At 41.5% G+C, this 23,033-nt stretch overlaps 1 protein-coding gene across 1 annotated transcript in view; it reads right to left on the bottom strand.

Annotated features, from left to right (window-relative positions):
- The window catches only part of HEATR1 (HEAT repeat containing 1), a 102,002-nt gene that overhangs the window by 45,231 nt on the left and 33,738 nt on the right, over positions 1 to 23,033 (bottom strand). Inside the window, exons 16-29 of the mRNA XM_075862760.1 lie at positions 22,874 to 22,995; positions 20,308 to 20,493; positions 19,926 to 20,109; positions 15,295 to 15,443; positions 10,940 to 11,120; positions 10,401 to 10,573; positions 10,099 to 10,260; positions 5,395 to 5,637; positions 3,979 to 4,107; positions 3,553 to 3,659; positions 2,270 to 2,407; positions 1,753 to 1,871; positions 1,283 to 1,404; positions 952 to 1,080 (exon numbers count right to left, since the gene is read on the bottom strand). Of these exons, the coding sequence (XP_075718875.1) occupies positions 952 to 1,080; positions 1,283 to 1,404; positions 1,753 to 1,871; positions 2,270 to 2,407; positions 3,553 to 3,659; positions 3,979 to 4,107; positions 5,395 to 5,637; positions 10,099 to 10,260; positions 10,401 to 10,573; positions 10,940 to 11,120; positions 15,295 to 15,443; positions 19,926 to 20,109; positions 20,308 to 20,493; positions 22,874 to 22,995 (2,144 nt within the window). The remainder of the gene's footprint in view (positions 1 to 951; positions 1,081 to 1,282; positions 1,405 to 1,752; positions 1,872 to 2,269; positions 2,408 to 3,552; positions 3,660 to 3,978; positions 4,108 to 5,394; positions 5,638 to 10,098; positions 10,261 to 10,400; positions 10,574 to 10,939; positions 11,121 to 15,294; positions 15,444 to 19,925; positions 20,110 to 20,307; positions 20,494 to 22,873; positions 22,996 to 23,033) is intronic.

Raw genomic sequence — 23,033 nt, forward strand, 5'->3', positions numbered from 1 at the left:
TTATTTTTCCGTCGATTATGCGGTTGAGGGTTTATTTTTTGCGGGACGAGCTGTAGTTTCTATTGGTCCTATTTTGGGGTACACGAGACTTTTTGATCACTTTTTTTTCCATTTTGTGGGAGAAGTAGGGACCAAAAAAAAGAGATCCTGGTGTTTTGAATTTATTACATTTTTTACATATTTAAAAAATAACAAAAAAAACAAACTGTATTTACATTTTATTTTTTTTACTAGTCCTCTTGGGGACTTGAAACAGCAACCTTTGGTTTGCTTGGCTAAGTATACTGCAATACTAATTTATTGCAGTATATCATTATACTGACAGTCTCCTATGAAGCCCAGCCGGAAACAGGCTTCATAGGAGTACAGCTATCTTGCCCGCAGCCACGCCAAACAGCGGCACCCAGTGATCGTGCCGCGGTGGGGCCAATGCACCGTTAGGCGGGGTCGCTCCCGTTTCTAACCACTTAGAAACCGCGGTCGCTTTTGACCGCAGCATTTAAAAGGTTTAAACGAGCGGGATCTCGCTTATTACCCTGAATTGTCGGCTGTCGCACACAGTCAACACAATTGTTCCATGGAGCTGTGAACCCACTCCATACTCCCCCACCTGACCTGCGCCGTTCATATATATCATATGATCATTTTAAATTAATAAAATAATAGTAAATATGAATGTATTCCGCAAATGTGAGTCCAACCTCATCCAGATGATATGAACCATATGATGGTGACCTCAGCTACTCAAGTTTTATGGAGGATAAAAAGAACGTTAAAAAATAAATTCTTCTGTGCCCTGAATCTCTCCTCCCTCTTCTAAAGACAGAATGATGGTGCCACATGACAACACCTGTAATCAGTCACAAGGTATCTACATAGGTAAGAGCATTGCAGTTGCAGAAAACTTTCCAAACCCATTTTATATTTACTTGCCACTACATTATATCATACCTGTACAAGTGCAGGAATCACAGTCTGCACGGTCTTACTGATGACTTGGAAACTATAGCTGTCATCCAGTCGCATAACACTGGCTCCCATAAAAGTGAAGATGGGCATGATGTTGTGAAGTACTTTATCCTTAAAACAAATAGATATAAATAAAAAAGCTAATTTTCGTTTAAGAAGACAAGGCTTGAAGACCATGAGAAGTTCTTAAAAGACAGAAAGCCTCTTGACAGTAAATTATCATAATGATGATCCCCAGAACTGAATGATCTCACACCCACAGAAAGTCTAAAGCCTTCAGGTTAGTAATAATGGTATTGCTGTGTGTCCTTACAGGAAAGATTCCAGCAGCGGTTCCCAGGAGAAGAAGTGCATGATGATGAGTCTGTGGCATCTCAGAGGTCCTGACACACTGCACAATAAGCTCCACATTGAACTTTTCTTCATCCAGAATTTCTAGAAAATAGTGTGGATTTTCAAAATAGCTGTAATTTTACATTTTCAAAATAGCTGTAACTTTACATTTAGATACTTTTATCTAAACAATGTTAGATACAGAATATAGTGGCATAACCTTGCAATTGGTTTGCCCAAATCAACAAGAAAGACTTTCCACTGATAATCTAACGTGCATCTAAGTAGCCCTAGTGCCCTCAAAGGGGTCTGTAGCAGCTTATCGCCCCTCCAAGTGGAAGTAAACGTGTACTTGGCCAATATTTGGCTTACTGTTAACTTATATGCATGGCTGGATTTAAACCCGTAACTCGAGCAAAACCCTTGTGTGGAAACAATCTGTTCTCCTACCTTTAGCATCCTTCTCATTATCAAGTAAAACCTTCTGACAAATGTTGAGAAGACAACTAAGGATTAGCTGTTTGGTGTACTCCATGTTTCCCTGCGCTGGACTTGAAGGCTCGAGACTCCTAGAATTGAAATACAAACTTCAGGAAAGGTTCACACAAAAGTTGAGCAATATTAATCTGAGCTTATCTTTGGTTCGCCTACTATAATCATAATTGGATTTATTGAAATTTCTTCATTTCTAACTATTTTTTAGGAAACCTCTCTAACAGAGTAGAGAATATCCCTTTCCAATAACCATCAGCAGGCACAGCAAACTGTCTAACGCTCCACAGAAAAATACTTGCGGTGTTAAGACTCACAGACAATGGCAGAGAATTTTAATTCTCCACATCCCTGATGCTACTGCTTCAGCCGTCCTCTTTTGCAAAACGTGTTTCCCCTGTGGATTTGGCTATTTCCACGTACAATTTCTAAACACCCAGATCTAGTTTTGTCTTCCCCAATAGAATCTTCATACCTTGACAGCAGATAGAAGAGAGCAGGTACCAAATGCTGTGGTTCTTTCAGCTTCTTCTTGTGTTGAAGCAGCTCCAGGATAAGGGTGGTCCTAGACCAGTTCACACTCCCTTCTTCCACTGCATCAGCCTGCGGTTTCCTGAACCAGAATGTAAACAAACGATTACAGGACACATCTACTGACCTTATGCCACCAAATTTGGATAAAGGGCTACAAAAACATAAAATCGAATAAAAAATTTGCTCTAATTAAAAGGGATAAGTCATCAGACCACGCACTAATCAGCAGCTTCGGCTGCCTCCGGCCACCGGACATCCATGCCAAAAGCAGATGGCTCTGGTCACGAAATAGCGGCTAAGCTGCAGTACTGCAGCTCTGCTTCTATTCAAGTGAATAGGAGCAGAGTTGCAGTACTGCAGCACGGCCGCTACGCAATGTACGGAGCCAACTGCTTTCTGCTCCGTACTTTGCTTACTGTGTAATGACATCCGGTGACGAAGGCAGCCGGAACAGCTGATCGGTGCGGGGTCCGGTTGTCAGACCCCCACAGATCATATTGTCCAGTAGTGGACAACCCCTTTAAAGTGTATCTAAACGTTTGACAAACTTCTGACATGTCATAGAGACATGTCAGAAGTTTGGATTGGTGGGGGTCCTGATTTGGCTTCATGTCTGTTCGGCTATTCCCAGAAATAAATGTATCGGTGTACGGGCTCAATAGAAAGTCTATGAGCCCGTACTCCAATACATCGGCTTTCTGGAAAAAGCCGAACAGACACGAAGCGGCTGAGCGCTCAGACGAACGCTTCAGCTGCTTCGTTCTAGAGATTGGTGGGGGTCTCAGTGCTCGGACCACCACCAATCCAAACTTCTAACATGTCTCTACGACATGTCAGAAGTTTGTCAAACGTTTAAATGCACTTTAAGCTCTTTAATAAGCAAGTGAAAATATAACTCACTGATAGGCTAAAATGGTAAACCTTAGTTTACAAGTCGCAATAGGGCATTTTGAGGTTGTAGAGGGGGGGGGGGGGGGTCTCCCTCTAAAGCTGGAAAGAGTATCTGCTGCTCAGGCAGACTTGGCACCAACATATGTTACATGGTTGCCCACTCATTTGAATGAATGGATTGCCTGGGGTAATAAAAACCAGACCCCAGCAATCAATCGATCACCGCTGCAGTCTAAAAAGGTCTTGTACTCCTATTGTTTCTCGGCATCTCATGAAAGGAATTTTGCTTGATTTTCTCTATAAAAAGTTTACTATAGTGAAAGGTTGTGGCACCTTTGGGTCTGCATATTACTTCTTCTGGTTTGTCGCACAGAGGAAACACTTTTGCCTCTTCCAGGAGGTTCAAGCTCTGCACTGACGTGTACGGCATTTACAGAAATCTGTAAGAAAGATGGACACATAAGTTTAGCAACTTCACATAAAATATTACTGAACTGCTTCAATAGTAAGCTGATGAAATGTATTTTGATATTATGCATGCGTTAAAACTTCTGTGTGCTCCAAGTAATATCAGAGGCTCACAGTAGTACAGTAAGGTCAATAGAATTTTAACATATGTGCATAAGGTCTTAAGATAATTTGTTCTAAGGGTCTATTAATGAATAGCTTATAATCAAAAATAAAATGGTAAAAAAAATAAAATGTGTGGCTACCATGAAGTGCACGTTGCAAAATGATCTATCACTACAGCTAACTTACCGATTTAAAAGCGATGCCAACAGCCTGAACACACGCGGAGTTCTTGCTCTCTACTAGCAAGTCAAAAAGAACACCCAGCAGCTTCTGCTGGACAGTCCCACCGAGAGTGGAAAAAAAAGCCTTGGTAATCTAATATAAAAAAAAAAAGAAACAATCAAGGTAATCAATCTGAGAAGCAACAAATATGTGAACAATAACGCCCTGTTCACACAAAGTTTTTGCAGGCAGAAAAAATCTGCACTTTTATCCGCGTTTTTTGCAGCAGTTTTAGTGGCATTTTCCTGCCCACGGCCATTGAAGCCAATGCAAGGGAACCGCAAGCAAAAAACGCCGCAAAAAAATCCAAAAAAGGACAGAACATTTTGTTTTCTCCTGAGCGACTAAAAACTGCCAGGGGGGAAAAAAAACACCTTTGCTTCCCATTGAAATTAATGGGTGGGGGGAGGGGGGCGCAATTTTTTTTTGCTGCTGAATCCAACGCGGTCTCCGCGTCAAAATTAGCTCCAAAAAACTTCTTGTGAACTGTTCCTTGGACTCCAGTGACTAGTTTTCACAAATGACCCCCAATGTTGCTACATAATTCTTGGGAAAGGACTCTTGCTATACATCACTCGTTTACAGTCTACAACATTGATTTTTGTATAAGGCCTCGTTCACATCAGCGTCTGGTTCCATTTGGCATCTCCGTTCATCCATTCCATCAGAGGAACCGATGAACGGAAAGCCAAATGGAAACCACCATAGATTCCATATGCATTACCATTGATTTCAATGGTAATGCTTCCGTTGTAAATGGTTTCTGGTCCATAATGTTTCTGTTTTTTTAGCGGAAACAATTGCGTAGGAAAAGTGGGCAACACTGAAATTTCTTATGCAACGGTTTTCTTTGCAGAGTACGATGGAGACCATATGTGGTGGATAGTTTCACCGTGTATTTTGCTGCGAAACCACTGCAGATCTACTGCTAAATCCCCAAGTGTTAGCATTGTATTGCAAAGGGTAAAATCCGCAGTTAAAATACCTGCAACATTTCTGCAACAAAGTGAGCCTGCTGCGTATTTAAAAATCGACAGAATGCCTTGAATTCTGCACAGATTTCCCCTGCTACATGTGGATAGGGCTATGGAAAAACCCCATCCACATCTCTATAATGGTAAATTGTTGCTTTTTTGTCAAATCCAGACTAAGAATCCGAAACAACTCCACATAGAATATTTAAAAAAAACATTTCCTATTTTTATACTCGTATACAAAAAAAAACAAAACACTCTGCATAATATCGCTACACAATCACATATTCTGATGGAAATTGGAAAAGGAAGGATCGGACATGTAACCAATATTCTGGCATCTCAAAAGGGACGCTATATTATTTACACTTCATTTCGTGCATTCACGTTAAAAAACAAAACATACTTGTCCAAGAGCAGTAATCTGGAAGGAGGGCATCCCATCCGACATAACCTGGGGAGACTTAAGAGCTTGTATAAAGAGTTCTAGACACCGAGGGTTCTTCGATAAGAGGCCAGCAGAATGCTCATTAAACTTGCCCAGTATGAGGTGAAGCAGTAAGGCCTCATCCGGCAGAACCTTACTCGGAGTACGGCTTACTTTTATCAGTAGTGTATTCAAGACTAAAAGTAACTGACTCAGAAGATCCTGCAAGATAGAAAGAAAGCAATAGATAACTTTCCAAAATGACATTGTGGCACGAATTATTTTTTTTTGACAATTAATAATATATAGTGTTTATCTGTTTATATTTTGATTTTAGTTCTTATTTAATTTTTTACTGGCATATGGGGGAAGCCATATTGTCTGAGTGACTGTTGTGAGCATGCGCTAGGTCATGTAAAGTATCTAATGTGCAACGGCGAGAAGAAAAAAAGCCAAAAACGGTCTCAGTCACCGATCCGGCTTTATAATAGAGGTATTATCTTTCATTGTAATCCTGCCTCCTGATAATTGACTGCTGACCCTGCCAACAGTGGACCAGACCGTAAAAACGCCCGTAATTACGGGCCCATAGACTTCTATTGCGTACGGGAAGGTGCCCAGGCCATTGAAAAATATAGAACATGTCCTATTTCAGGCCGTAATTACGGCACGGGCAGGCCCATAGAAGTCTATGGGGCTCCCGTAATTACGGGTGACTACGTGTGTGCACCCATAATTACGGGAACGTTGCTAGGCGACGTCAAGGGATAGTCAGTCCAGGGTGCTGAAAGAGTTAAACGATCGGCAGTAACTCTTTCATCACCCTGAACAGTGACTACCGATCAGAATATAGATCAACATGTAAAAAAAAAAAATGGACATCTGTTGGTTTGATTTTTAATGTGTAACCAAGAACTAAAATTAACCCCTTCCTGCTATTGGGCGTGACTGTACGTCCTGATTTACAGTGCATTCCCACAATAGGGCATAGTCACGACCTGTAGATGAAGCGGCGACAGGAGTTGTGCGCGCTTCATCTTCATCTTCAGCGGATGTAAGCTGTAATATACAGCTGACATCCCGCTGCAATGGTGGTGATGGCAGTCACCGCCGATCGCCGCCGTTTAACCCTTTCAATGCGGCTGTCAATGGTGTACGCCGCATTGAAGTGTTTGACAGTGGTAGGGGCTACCTCTGTACCCCCCGGCCCCCCTGCGAGAGATCACGGGTGGCGATGGTTGCTATGGCAACCAGGAAGCCGTTGCTAGGCTTGCTTATTGTCCAGGTACGGAGGCCTATTAGATCCTGCCCAAGGCAGGACCTAATAGTCATTCTTCATCTGACAGTTAGTGCAGTGTATTGTACCGGGGATCAGAAGATTAGATCTTTAAGTCCCCAGGTAATTGTAAAAAAAAAAAAGGGAAAAAAGAGTTTTAACTAATAAAAACAATAACTGCCCTGTTTCCCTGATCAAGTCCTTTAGAATTAGAAAAAAAATGAAAACATAAAAAAAAACTATACATAATAGGTATCACCGCATTCGGAAGGGCCTGAACTATTAAAATATCACATTATTTTTACCACACGGTGAACAGCGTAAATTTATTTTTATAAAAAACAATGACAGCTTTTTTTTTTTCATCTTGTTGCAAAAATTTTTTTATAAAATGTGATCAAAAAGTTGCAAGTAACGCAGAACGGTACCAATAGAAGTAACAGTTCGTCACGCATAAAACAAGCCCTCCCGCAGCGATATCAACTGAAAAATAAAGTTATGGCTGTCAGAAAACGGCGACACTAAAACATGATTTTTTTTTTTTTAGAAAAGAGTATTTTTATTGTAGGAACGTAGTGAAACGTAAAAAAAACAATATCAATTTGGTGTTGCTGTAATCGTAGAATAAAGTTAACATGTTTTTTATTTTTTTACAGTGTTCACCGTTCAGTATAAACAAAACTGTGCTAGAATTGCTGTTTTTCAGTTTCCTCATTTCCCCAAAAATGTAATAGTGTTAAAAAAAATAAAAAATAAAAAAGCGCATGTACCCCAAAATGGAACCAATAAATATTACAGCTCGTTCCACAAAAAACAAGCCCTCACACAGCTCCGTCAATGGAAAAATAACACATTATGACTCTCAAAACGCAATGATGCAAATTTATTTTAAACGAAGGACCAGACGAATTTTTTATGTCCAGTTGAATTTTCACGAAATATCCCACATCATCACTTGCTAGACCCCACACGTGAACCGAGTAGATGCAGCGGAGATGAGGAAAATTTAGGGCCTTGTGCTGCTTATAGGGCTAGTGAAGAAGTCAAAGATTAGGCAATACTGGAGCGCAGATATTTTGTAGAATACCCAATAAACCCAGAATGCATAAAGGATTGGTTCAAAGCGTACCACTCCAATCCATGGAATATTAGTTTTATTATTCCATCATCCAATTATACCCTGATGTACTTCGCCCAGTTTACATATACCCTGATGTACTCCGCCCAGTTTACATATACCCTGATGTACTCCGCCCAGTTTACATATGCTCTGATGTACTCCGCACAGCTTACATATACCCTGATGTACTCCGCTCAGCTTACATATACCCTGATGTACTCCGCCCAGCTTACATATACCCTGATGCACTCCGCCCAGCTTACATATACCCTGATGTACTCCGCACAGCTTACATATACCCTGATGTACTCCGCCCAGCTTACATATACCCTGATGTACTCCGCACAGCTTACATATACCCTGATGTACTCCGCTCAGCTTACATATACCCTGATGTACTCCGCCCAGCTTACATATACCCTGATGCACTCCACCCAGCTTACATATACCCTGATGTACTCCGCACAGCTTACATATACCCTGATGTACTCCGCCCAGTTTACATATACCCTGATGTACTCCGCCCAGCTTACATATGCTCTGATGTACTCCGCCCAGTTTACATATGCCACCACATTATAAGCTGAAATACCAGTAAAACACCAAGCAAAATCTGCGCTTCAAAAGCCAAATGGTGGTCCAACTGAGCCTAGCAGTGTGCCCAAACTGCAATTTATGACCACATATGGGGTATTACTGTATTCTGGAGAACCCGCTTAACAATTTATGGGGTGTGTGTCTATGGTGGTACAAGCTGGGCACAACACATTGGGTACTGAAATGGCATATCTGTGGAAAACAGCAATTTTCAATCTGCAACATCTATTGGGTACTAATTTTTGCAAAACACTTGTGGGGTCAAAATGCTCACTACATCCCTAGATAAATTCCTTGAGGGATCTAGTTTCCAAATGGGGTAATTTTTCGGTGGTTCCACTGTACTGGTACTATAGCTCAATCAAGATCGTGTAAAAAAAACGAATCTTGTAAACGGCGCTCCTTCCCTTTAGAGCCTTGCTGTGTGTCCAAATAACCGTTTATGACCACGTGTGGGGTATTGCCTTACTCTAGAGAGAATGCTTTACGAACGTTGAGGTACTTTTCTCCTATAGTACTTGTGAAAATGCAAAACTTTGTGCTAGAACTACATTTTTTCACAAAAAAAATATTTTTTAATTTCTTTTATTTTCACATCCCAATTCTAATAAATTCAGCAAAAACCTGTGTGGTCAACATGCTCACTACACCTCTAGATTAATTCCTCAAGGGTGTAGTTTACCAAATGGAGTCACATTTCAGGGGTTCTTACTGTACTGGTACCTCAAGGGCTTTGTAAATGCAACATGGCGCCCAGGAATTAATCCAGCAAAATCTGCACTCCAAATGGTGCTCCTTCCCTTGTATCCTGCAGTGTATACAAACAGCAGTTTATGACCACATATGGGGTATTTCCCTACTCTGAAGTTGCTTTACAAATGCTGGGGTGCTTTTTCTCCTTTATTTGTTGAGAAAATGAAAAATTTTGAACTACTGCTAGGTCTCATGGGAAAATAATGTCATTTTTCATTTTCACTGCCCATTTCTAATAAAATCTAGGAGACACCTGTGGGGTCAAAATGCTCACTACACCCATAGATGAATTCCTCAATGGGTGTAGTTTGCCAAATGGAGTCACTTTTGGGTAGTTTCCACTGTACTGGTACTTAAGGGACATTCCAAAAGCGACATAGTGCAGAAAAACCAATCCAGAAAAATTTGCTCTCCAAAAGTCAAATGGCGCTCCTTCCCTTCTGAGCCCTGAATTGTATTCATACAGTGGTTTATGACCACATATGGGGTATTTCCCTACTCTGACATTGCTTTACAAATGTTGGGGTGCTTTTTCTCCTATATTTAATGAGAAAATGAAACATTTTGACCTAGAGCTACATCTTAGTGGAAAAAATTATGCCTACATAAAGTAGACATATGGGAAATGTTAACTAGTAACTATTTTGTGTGGTATTACTATCGGTTTTACAAGCAGATACATTTGAAATCCAAAAATGCAAATTTTTGAAAATGTTCTCTAAAATTGTGTTTTTCACAAAAAAATATTGAATTTATCGACCAAATTTTTTCACTAACATAAAGTACAATATGGCACGAGAAAATAATCTCAGAATCACTTGGATAGGTAAAAGCATTTCAAAGTTATTACCACATATAGTACCGTCAGATTCTAAAAATGAGGCTCTGTCATTTCATCCAAAAGTGGCTGCGGCAGGAAGGGGTTAAGCAGACATACCTCGCCATGTACATTATGGAGCACCTTCAGCAAAATTCTTCCAACATACGACGGACAGCTGGGGTCCTTTAAGATGCTCAGAAGTTCATTTAATGCGTTGAGGTTTTGAGAAGACTCGGAAGAGCTTGACGTTTGCGTTTGTTCGAGAACACTGCTTAATGCCTGCACAGACAAAAATAGCACAGTAAATGCAATGACTATATAGACAACATCTAGTTCTTTAGACTAAATTCTAAATGAAAAAAAAACCTCTGTCAACACAACATTCCCATGTTAAACTAAAGAATAATTATGTGAATTACCTGAGCCACGTAGTTAGGATCTGCAACGATCTCTTCTGTTCTCTCCATCACTCCCTGTATGACTGGGTAGAGCGGGGTTTTATCCACTAAATCAAGTGCACGTAAGCAAGCAATGGCTCCTCTGCGCACCTCTCGTACAGGATTAGCCAGGTTAATCAGTAAAGACACAGCCACTGTGGGACAGAATCATGAAAACAATCAAGGTTAAAAGTCAGACGGTAAACATTGGAAATTTGCAGCAGAATGCATCATCCAATACTTCAAAAGTGATTATATGATTTATAAAACTCATTTTTAAACATGCTATTCTCGCTCTCTCTCTCTCTGGAGGACCAAAAATGACCCTGTGTACACAGACAGCCTATTGAGTTTAATGGCCATCGTGTAATATTTTGTTTCCCCTGTGGTGGTGCTGCAGGGAAACAAAACACTTGCTGCCAGATTCCCGCATAGATCATACCTGATCACTGGTGGTCAGTGGGATACCTGTCACTTGCCTGTAAAGCTACTAAGACTATGAATATTAAAATGTACCTTACCTTGGGATAAAATCAAGTCAAAGTTTTTCTTCTGTGATGCTAGTAAGGTTTGACTAATATAAAGGGCTCTTGTTTGCAACAGCGCATTTACTGTGCAGCCCAAAGCACTCGAGTGGTTGTAGCCATATGTCCAAAGGAGGCAGAGGAAGCTGAACAATTTGATTTGATTTTTTAAACAGCCCTAGCGGAAAAAAGAAAACAAAAAAAAGGTTGAGACAATTTTTTTTTACTACTTTGTGTGACATCTGTACTTAAACTTTTATACTTGAAAATAGTGTATATCAAATAGCATTGGAAAACAAATTTCTAAACATAACTAGGGAAAGGTTGGTAAGATAACAGATTGTGCCAACACTATATAGATTAGGGTTTTTCTCATTACAAAAAGTAATGGCATATGGCTAAGGCCTCATGCACACAAAGGTATTTTTGTGCTCCTGTAAATACGGGTTCTTGGTCACACGTATTCGACCCGTATTGCACCAGTATTTACGGACCCGTGCCCGTAAATACGGGTCCGCTGTCACCAGTATTCCACCCGTATTTACGGGCACGTTTTCGCTGCAAAATTGCACTGCAGTAATCGGCAGCCCCTTCTCTCTATCAGTGCAGGATAGAGAGAAGGGACAGCCCTTTCCGCAGTAAAAGTAAAAGACATTCATACTTACCCGGTCGTTGTCTTGGTGACGCGTCCCTCTCTTGACATCCAGCCTGACGCGGCAGTCCATGTGACCGCTGCAGCCTGTGATTGGCTGCAGCGGTCACATGGGCTGAAACGTCATCCCGGGAGGCCGGACTGGAGGAAGAAGCAGGGAGTTCTGTGTAAGTATGAACTTCTATTTTTTTTACAGGTTGATCTATATTGTGATCGGTAGTCACTGTTCAGGGTGCTGAAAGAGTTACTGCCGATCGTTTAACTCTTTCAGCACCCTGGACAGTGACGATCCCCTGACGTTGCCTAGCAACGCTCCCGTATTTACAGGTGCACACACGTAGTCACCCGAAATTACGTGAGCCCCATAGACTTCTATGGGCATGCCCGTGCCGTTATTACAGCCTGAAATAGGACATGTTCTATATTTTTTACCGGCACGGGCACATTCCCGTAAGCATACAGGGAGGTATCCGTGGCCAATAGAAGTCTATGGGCCCGTAAATACGGGCGTTTTTACGTTCGTGAGCATGGGGCCTAAGCAGGAATATGCCATCACTTGATGATCATTGGGGCTTTGTTTCCTGGAACCCTCACTGCTCCTCATAATAAAGGGTCTGAAGTGCTTCAGTTCAGGTTGCTGCAGAACGGCCCATTCATTTGAATCTAGCAGTTTTGCAGCTCCCAGTGGGTGGCCGGAAGCAATGCTGTGCTGGAACAAAATGAGAAGGGAAGACAGCGATACAGCAGCCCATTTATTCTCAGGATATGTGGGGGTGACTACCACGATTACTTTGTTTGATGGGAATAACCCTTAAATATTAATTTTATTCATATTTTTTATTTTTAAGCAAAAAAGGCCTAATGCACAAAACCGTGGTGATTTTGCAGTCTGCAAAACCATTGATCCGTTGCAGTCTATTTGTCCGCAAAAAAACTTCTGTGGTGCATTCGTGTGCAATCAGTATTTACATATCCGCAAAAAAAAAAAGGCTGGAATTGGTCCCAACAACAATTACACGTCCTGAGTTTTTGCAGCCCAGACACGGATCCATGAACGTCACGGTCATGTGCATGGAGCCATATAAATGAAAGGGTCTGTGTGCTATCCGCAAGTATGCGGACAGCACACGGACATAAAACCATGCTTGTGTGAATTAAGCCTTAGTTGATCACTTATGGTGAAAATGCCCTATACCCAGAGACACAGTAAGCTAGATTGAAGAATAGGACTGATAATGGGGATGTATGGGAGGGCTGCTAAGGTGTGCTTCTCAAAACTTGCCAAACAAATTTTCCAGTATGTGTTAACTCTGTAGAATTAAAGAGAACCTTTCACTTCCCCATACATGTGCAGCTGAGTGCAGCATGTAATGGGGAGGGTTGCACAAACCCTGGGGCACTTTACTTTTTTTTTTCTACCCTCCTCCGTTATTTAGATTTGGTGCCTTTATATATGGCACCCGATATTTAAATAACCCCCTGAACTGTCAATGGGGTGTGTAATGGCCAGGTGGCGTGTTACTATGGCTGTGACACGGTCCAAGAAGATACAGACAGTGTTACAGCAAGAGCGAGAATAGAGTGTACGGGCACGCACGCTCTCACTCTTCAGCTTTGAAGATCAGTCTTCAACCGAACTGGCAAGGGGGCGTGTTACTGCTGGGGACCGTGTAGGAGCTGTGGAGAGGAGAGCGCGCTCTTCAGCTCCTGCGAGAGATCAGTCTTGTACTTTGTCTGCCGAACTGGCAAGGGGGCGTGTTACTGGACAGTGTAAGAGCTGGAGAGAGGAAAGCGCGCATGCGCGCTCTCCTATTCAGCGCTTGCACTGTCCGTAGCAGAAATACGCCCCCTTGCCAGTTCGGCAGACTAAGTACAAGACTGATCTCTCGCAAGAGGGGAGGAGAGCGTGCATGCGGTCTTACACGGTCCGTAGCAGTGACACTCCCCCTTGCCAGTTCGGCAGAAGACGGATCTTGACAGCAGAATAGTGAGAGCGTGCGCTGTCTGTATCTGATTGGACCATGTCACAGCCATAGTAACAGGGGGTTATTTAAATATCGGGCACCAAATATAACGGCACCGATATCTAAATAACGGAGGAGGGTATTTATGCACATTTATGGGGAGGGGAAAGGTTCTCTTTAAAGAATATAATCAATTTTTTCATAACGAAGCAAAGAATGGCCTACCCCACTATGTCGTTGGTGTACCAGAGGTACCATGGGAAGGCAGATTCTTCACCACCAGTCAGAGAAAACAAGCCTGCTCTACACGGTTAAATGTAGGCACTGATAACCATGCAACCACATTCATGACCTGAAAGATCCTGACGAATGGTGGCGGAAGCTCAAACTTGCTGTAATTTGCGGGTATTAAAGTCTAAATGAGCAAATGGGCACCAACAAATACAGTTACCCAACAACAAATTCATTATATGACTTGTATTCTGCATTTTTCATCAGTTTTTCCTTTTGAATGTTTTTTTTCTAATTCTGTTCTTGCTGAGCTAGCGGGTGGAGACTAACTGCCGTCATGTGTCACACACACACACAGCACACATGGAAAAGAACATCCTGCTCCCCAATCTTTTTGTAGCACATCTTCAGAAGAAGCATGAAAAACATCGTACAGCAGTACAGAGCAGTGTCACTAGGAATCCTGTACTCAGGGGGAGATACAACTTACTAGCAGCTGCCTCTCTCGATCTCTCGATCACTCTGCTCCAGCTCCCTCCTTACCTCCCCTCTCCATAGACTTATATGTGCAGAATTAAACCTGATCCCACAGTGAGCTGATAATCAGTCTCAGATAGATTTCAGCAGTGAATTGAGAGTGAAGGATCAGTGTAGGAGGAAGGAGGAGGAAGGAGGAGGGCAAGAAGTGCCTGATAAGTGGAGAAGGAGGCATCTCTAAGATATATTACAATGTTTTTTATATTCGCTTGTACTATTCATTTATGCAAAGTTTGTTGAAGAGTTAATGAACATTTAAGACCGTTAGGAATGCAATTAAACACATTAGAGTATAAAGGATTTACTGCTAAAGTTAGGAAGAGGTTTACACAGACAGCCCCAGGAAAGAATAGGAAAATGAGAAGTGTGGGAAAAAAACAAAAAAACAGCTTTCGTAATTGGAGGCATGACGTGCTATGATTAACCCGTGAAGGAAGGAGTATTCTTCAAGCGGTTTTCTGGGATCATATTTTTTGTCAGCCCTCGTATTCAGAATTATTTTCAAATATTAGAAAAAAAATAGGGATTTTTTTCTCAGGAAACAGCACAAATTTTGTCAATGGGCTATGTCTGGTATTGCAGCTCAAGCCCATTCAGCTGCAATACCAGACACAGCCCATGGACAGTCGTAGCACCGTTTCAGGAAAAAAGAAAAGCAGATACTTTTTTCTATTCCTATACAACCGGTTTAAAAGCCCTCTAATTCTGAATACAAGGGCTGACTAACAAAAAAAATATATAATCCCAGAAAACCCCTTTAAGAATATTCATTCCTTCACAGGTTAATCATAGCACGTCATGTATCCAATTACGGAAGTGAAGAATTGTTTCAAGTGGTGCCAAATTACAGATATTTTAAAAAGAAAGTGAAGTTGAGCTGATAGAAATGAAGATCAGACAGGTAGCTGTTTAGTGACACGTAGAAAAAGGGTAAAAAACATTAAAGGCCGTAATAACATTAAACATACTGAATATAAGATGCCCAAAAGAGCTCGGAAATTGGCAATGTGCTTTCCTTCACTGGCACCTATGACAATCACATCAAAGAAGCCAATAAGCAGCTGCAGGTAGTTCTTGTTCCGGCTGTCCATGGTTTCAGGATTCCACCAGCTTCCACCTAGGGAAAAATAAATATCACAAAGATTTAGATCAGCCTCTGCAAATTCACCTGCTAGCCGTTACACAATCTGTTTCAGTCTAGGGCCAGATTTACACTTTTGTTTTGTAATGAGTGAAAAATTGCTGTCCATAGGAATGCATTAGGCTGGAGCTATATATATATATATATATATATATATATATATATATCTCACCACAAAAAAAAAAAAAAAAGTTAAACGCTGTGTTATCGCTGTCCATAGGAACACATTGAGTAGCTCGAAAATCCCTTCAAAATCGATAGTCAAGAGATTTGCTAGCAATTTATTTTTAATCGCTACATGTTGGGATTTCAGAGCTACACACCGATAGATTTTGAAGAGATTTTTAAGCTACTCAATGCATTCCTAAGGACAGCCATTTTTGGTAGGGAGATAAAAAGCCCAGCCTAATGCATTCCTATAGACCATCATATCAACGTGATTTTTTTGTAGTGAGATAAATAGCCTAATGCATTCCTATTGACAGCGATTCATCGCTCACTACAAAACAAAAATCCAGGTCTAGCGCCAGCCTAAGACTTTAGAATGGCACATTGACTGCTAAAGGACATTACATTTACCTTAAGGCTGGGTTCACACGAGCACATTAACGTCCGTAATGGACGGACGTATTTCGGCCGGAAGTCCCGGACCGAACTCAGTGCAGGGAGCCGGGCTCCTAGCATCATAGTTATGTACGACGCTAGGAGTCCCTGCCTCGCTGCCGGACAACTGTCTCGTACTGTACACTACGGGACAGTTGTCCTGCAGAGAGGCAGGGACTCCTAGCATCGTACATAACTATGATGCTAGGAGCCCGGCTCCCTGCACGGAGTTCGGTCCGGGACTTGCGGCCGAAATACGTCCGTCCATTGCGGACATTAATGTGCTCGTGTGAACCCAGCCTTAGAGTAGGACAAAAGACCTAGAGAATTGTGCAGTATTCACAACACCATTTTCTTTACTTATTTTAGTGTCAAATGGGTAAATATGTACAAGTTATTCATTCAGCGGCTAGAAAACAGGCAGGACGTATGTCAAGTGATTGTCTCATTAAGATAACGCATTCTCTAAAAACAGACTCCACGGCAAACTGCAGGTTTACTGCTGCTCCGGATAGAGGATTCACCCACCGCCTCTTCATGGCATGCTTACGCTATAATTTGTCACTCTATTGCACTTGAGCTTAAGAATGGCTTATAAAACACTACTCCAAATTCCCATCTATAACTTTTGCAAAAGAATGTATAACAAAAGAATGTATGCATGAATGAAAAAGGTACACTGGAGGGAGAATTTGGATAAGTAATTTTGGCATAAAAAAAGAATTTAACAATTTTAGAGATTTAACCACGAAAAAAATGTCAAGTAATATCACTGGGAACTGTTGTGATGAGGTAAAAAAGTTATGACAAAAATTATACATAAGCAAAAGTTTTGGAAAGTTGTGGGAAAATACTACATAGTAAGAATACTTTAAAAATAGAAGTGTTAATAGTTGTTTTTTTATCAATTAACAAAATACCAAGTAAATGAACAGAAGAGAAATATAAATCAAATCAAAATTTGGTGTGACCATTCTTTGCCTTAAAACAGCATCAATTCTTGAAGGTAAAAGTCATGGATTTGTAGGATTATAGTCAGGTGTTTGATTAACCAATTATACCAAACAGGTGATAATGATCATTATTTTCATATGTGGGCGGAAACACACTCATTTACTGTAACAGAAACTGTGTAGGAGGCTTAAAACTGGGGGAAGAACAGCCAAAGGTGCTGCTACAAAAGGTGAGGTTGTGGAACACGGTTTCATGTCACAGTTCCCCATCGCAAGACTGAGCCTACAACAAGACACAAGGTAGTTATAGTGCATCAGCAAGGTCTCTCCCAGGCAAAGATTTACAAAGCAGACTGGGATTTCAAGAAGTGCTGTTCAAGCTCTTTGGAAGAAGCACAAACGGACAATGTTGAGGACCGTAGACGCAGTGGTCGGCCAAGGAAATAGTGCAGCAGATCAGAGACACATCATGCTTACTTCCCTTTGAAATCAGATGTCCAGCAGTGACATCAGGTCAGAACTGGCAGAAACCAGGGGGATCCTGGTACACCCATCTACTGTTTGGAAAAGTCTGGCCAGAAGTGGTCTTCATGGAAGAACTGCAATCAAAAGGTCATAAGTTTGACGTGGAAACAATGCCAAGCGAGTCAACTATGCATGAAAACATAGAAACTGGGGTGCAGAAAAATCGCAGAAGGTGCTCTGGACAGATGAGTCAAAATTTTAAATATTTGTCTGTAACAGAAGGCAGTTTGTTCGCCGAAGGGCTGGAGAGCGGAACAATAATGAGTGTCTGCAGGCAACAGTGAAGCATGGTGGAGGTTCCTTGCAAGTTTAGGGCTGCATTTCAGTAAATTAAGTTGAGGATTTGGTCAGGATTAATGGTGTCCTCAATGCTGAAAAATACAGGCAGATACTTATCTATCAGGCAATACCATCAGGGAGGCGTCTGACTGGCTCCAAATTTAATGTGCAGCAGGACAACAACCCCAAACAGCTAATGTCATTAAGAACTATCTTCAGCGTAGAACAAGGAGCCCTGAAAGTGATAAGGCCCCTACCGAGCCCTGATCTCAACATCTTCGAGTCTGCCTGGGATTACATGTCAGAGACAGAAGGATTTAACTCTGTAACGCCGAAGGACGGATATATCCGTCCTCTGCAGCTGCTAGTTCGCGCAGGACGGCGGATATATCCGTCCTGTGATGGCGCGGGTACTGACAATGTACCCGCGCGATCAGCGGCAGGAGCACGGCTGTTATACACAGCCTGGCTCCTGCCGGAATCGAAGCGCGCTCCGATTCCGGCAGTTTAACCCATTAAATGCCTCTGTCAATAGTGACAGCGACATCTAATGTGTTTGACAGAGGGAGGGAGCTCCCTCTGTCACCCGATCGGCGCCCCCGTCGGGTTTCCATGACAGCCGGGGGCCTAACAAAGACCCCCAGGTCTGTCTCCAGCAAATGCCTGTTAGGCGATGCCGGAGGCATGACCTAACAGGTTGCCTGTCAGTTTTACACTGACAGGCAATAATGCTTTGGTATACTAAGTATACCAAAGCATTATATATGCGATCGGCACATCGCATAGTGAAGTCCCCTGGTGGGACAAAAAAAAATAAAAATGTAAATCAGTTAAATAAAGTTTGTGGAAAAAATGAATAAATAAATTTGTCAAAATCAAATAAAACTACTTTTTTTGCCCAAAAAGTGGATTTAGTAAAAGTGTCAAAACAAATAACACATACACATATATGGTATCCCCGCGATGGTAACGACTTGACCAATAAAATGAACACATTAATTAAACCGCCGGATGAACAGCGTCCAAAAAAAACGCAAAAAACACGGCAAAATCCTCTTTTCTCCCATTCCCCCCATTAAAAATAAAATAAAAGTTAATCTATAAGTCCTATGTACCCCAAAATAGTACTAATGAAAACTACACATTGGCCCGCAAAAATCAAGCCCACATACCGCCACATCGACGGAAAAATAAAAAAAATTACGGCTCTTGGAATGCGGCGATGCAAAAACAAGCAATTTTTTTCTAAAAGGCTTTTTATTGTGCAAACGTAGGAAAACATAAAACCTTTACATATTTGGTATCCCCATAATCGTGCCGACCCATAGAATAAAGTTAACATGTTATTTACGCTGCCTAGTAAACGGCGTAAATTTATAACGTGAAAATGAATGCTGGAATAGCTGCTTATTTTCAATTCTCTCCTAAAATAAAGTTAATAAAAGTTAATCAATATATTATAAGCATCTCAAAATGGTACAATTATAAAATACAACTCGTCCCTCAACAAACAAGCCCTTATATGGTTATGTCGACGGAATAAAAAAAAAGTTACGACTCTTGGAATGCAACCGTGACAAAAATAAATAATAATCCTTGGTCATTAACGTGCAAAATGGCCTGGTCATTAAGGGGTTAAGGAAGATCTGTGGTTAGTTCTCCAAGATGTCTGGAACAACCTCCCTACCGAGTTCCTTCAAAAACCGCGTGCAAGTGTACCTAAAGAATTGATGCTGTTTTAAATGTAAAGGGTGGTCACACCAAATATTTGATTTACATTTTTCTTCTGTTCATTCACTTTGTATTTTGTTAATTGATAAAAGAAAAAAAACTACTAACGCGTCTATTTTTGACAGCATTCTAACTTTGCAGCATTTTTCCACAGCTGCCTAAAAGTTTTTCACTGTATATATTTTTTTTTCATCAGTGGGTCCACACTACACCTTCCCCTTCATTTTCAGTTTTAGTGATGGACAAAGCTTCTATGTGGAAAATGAACTCCTATGAACAGTAAAATCTATAAAGTAAGTGTTCTTTATTTGCTAACAGATGCACTTCACCAATATTCAACAACATAAATAATGTAGGTCTTCCTTACATTTAGGGAAAGATTCTGGACACTTTAGGTTGTTCATGAAGTTCTTTAATCTAAGCATAAGCAGAACAGCCTCCTCCATGTCTGAGCTCTCTCCAGCATTCAGCTTCTCAATATACTCCGTCATCACAATTCTATGAAGCTGGTCCCCACTCGATTTATCCAGCAGCCACTTATCTGCCATACCCTGTATCAACAGATAGAACATACCAGTAAATATATCATACGTGCTGCGGAATGCAAAACAGTCAAACCATAAAATTTATTTTACCAATTTCAAATTTCATTCAGAAATGTAGGTTATATGGTTTCATATAGAAAACAAAACGAGATTATTGTTTTATGAATATGTCCAACAGTCATCAGCACAGAGTAGACAACTTGCCTGTACTAGTGCTTGCACAATCCGCAATTTCTTGTCAAGCAGCTGAAAGATTCTCAAGGAGACCTGAAGGTCAGGGTTCTGGCAGTGAGAGAATCCGGTCACCAAGGCATGGCTGAGAACATGAAACGTCAACTTCTCTCTCACCAAAACGGTGTCCATGTCAGCTACTTGCAGCAAATCCTCAACCTAAAAAAGCAGAACAGGAAACAATCCGATAATAAAATAATCAACATTACAATACAATCAAAACAACATTTATGGTACTGAGAGCTGACACGAAGGCCTTACTCACACTTCCGTGTTCAGTCCGTGATATACGGGCTGCATTTTTCCGCACCGAACGCAGTTCAGGGAGCCGGGCTCCTGGCATCATAGTCATGTATGACGCTAGGTGTCCCTGCCTACCCGTGGGAATACTGTCCTGTACTGAACATGTTTTCAGTACGAGACAGTATTCCCGCGGGGAGGCAGGGATCGAAATTATCCCTTCGGTCAGCGCACGTGCAGTAGTGCCGATTACAACAGGGGACATATTGTTTATACTGCGCATGCACCGACTAAGATACAGGACCGTATCACTACACTACACGTTCACTACACTACTGGGCCAGGCATGAACTCGCCGAGTACGCTGCATGGCCCACATCAATCACATCCAACATTCAACAGGGCAATGACGCGCTAGCATTTTGGTGCAACGGAGACGCCCTTGTTGCACCGAAATGCTAATTTGCATAAACTTAAAAGTGTTTTTAATGCAAAGCAGGCACCCTGTGGAACAAGGAAAACACATTTATACATTCCACCACAACGAATGCCATACCTTAACCCCTTAACGCCGAAGGACGGATATATCCGTCCTCAGCAGCTGCTAGTTCGCGCAGGAGGACGGATATATCCGTCCTGTGATCGCGCGGGTACTGACAGTTTACCCACGCGATCAGCGGCAGGAGCACGGCTGTTATACACAGCCTGGCTCCTGCTGCAACTGCCGGAATCGAAGCACGCGCCGATTCCGGCAGTTTAACCCATTAAATGCCGCTGTCAACAGTGACAGCGGCATTTAATGTGTTTGACAGAGGGGGGAACTCCCTCTGTCTCCCGATCGGCGCCCCCGCAAACAAATCGCGGGTCGCCGTCGGGTTTCCATGACAGCCGGGGGTCTAACAAAGACCCCCAGGTCTGTCTTCAGCATCTGCCTGTTAGGCGATGCCAGAGGCATGACCTAACAGGTTGCCTGTCAGTTTTACACTGACAGGCAATAATGCTTTGGTATACGAAGTATACCAAAGCATTATATATGCGATCGGCACATCGCATAGTGAAGTCCCCTGGTGGGACTAAAAAAAAAAAAAAAGTAAAACCGTTAAATAAAGTTTGTGAAAAAAAAAATAAAAAAAATTACAGTCAAAGTCAAATAAAACTACTTTTTTGCCCCAAAAAGTGGTTTTATTTAATAAAACGGTCAAAACAAAATCACACATACACATATATGGTATCCCCGCGATCGTAACAACTTGACCAATAAAATGAACACATTAATTAAACCGCCGGATGAACGGCGTCCAAAGAAAACGCAAAAAACAACGGCAAAATTCTCTCTTTTCTCCCATTCCCCCCATAAAAAATAAAATAAAAGTTCATCTATAAGTCCTATGTACCCCAAAATAGTACTAATGAAAACTACACATTGTCCCGCAAAAATCAATCCCACGTACGGCCACATCGACGGAAAAATAAAAAAATTACGCCTCTTGGAACGCGGCGATGCAAAAACAAGTAATTTTTTTCTAAAAGGGTTTTTATTGTGCAAACGTAGAAAAAACATATAAAACCTTTACACATTTGGTATCCCTGTAATCGTGCCGACCCATAGAATAAAGTTAACATGTTATTTACGCTGCATAGTAAACGGCGTAAATTTATAACGTGAAAATTAATGCTGGAATAGCTGCTTATTTTCAATTCTCTCCTAAAATAAAGTTAATAAAAGTTAATCAATATGTTATAAGCATCTAAAAATGGTACAATTACAAAATACAACTCGTCCCGGAAAAAACAAGCCCTTATACGGCTATGTCGACGGAATAAAAAAAGAGTTACGACTCTTGGAATGCGACCGTGGAAAAACAAAAAATAATCCTTGGTCATTAACGTGCAAAATGGCCCGGTCATTAAGGGGTTAAAGGCGTTGTCCCGTTCAGAAAACCCATTTTTAAAAACCTGTTAGGGAATTTTGAGTTAATAGTCCAGGATCCTCATTCCGTGGCCAGAGGTGAGAGCCGTTACAAAGTGTCTCTTGCTCTGGAGGACCTGCCCTGTATTACACAGACAACCCATTGATTTGAATGGGAACTATGTAATGCTTAATGATGGCACTGCAGGGAAATTGAACACTCACTGCCAAGTCTCCCCACAGATGACGGTTGATAGTTGCGGATCTTAGTAGGGGGGCATTTTGTGATTTGCTTATAATCAAGGGATCTAATAAATAGGGATTGTTCAAAGATGAGAAACCATTTAATATACACTAAGAATCCCCAACATAGAAAAACTACCTACGCACCATTTTTAAAACTGAAGAGGCGTCCATGGCAGCCATGTTGACAGATAACAGCTGAGCAAAGCTGTAGTTTAGGACCACAGCAGAATTTCCAGACTGAGCCCTTTCTAAGCTCTCATTGAGCGCTGTAGGTGAGATTTAAGATGTGTTAATTCGAGGTTAG

This window comes from Rhinoderma darwinii, chromosome 4 (assembly GCF_050947455.1).
Source record: "Rhinoderma darwinii isolate aRhiDar2 chromosome 4, aRhiDar2.hap1, whole genome shotgun sequence".
Classification (NCBI taxonomy): Eukaryota; Metazoa; Chordata; class Amphibia; order Anura; family Rhinodermatidae; genus Rhinoderma; species Rhinoderma darwinii.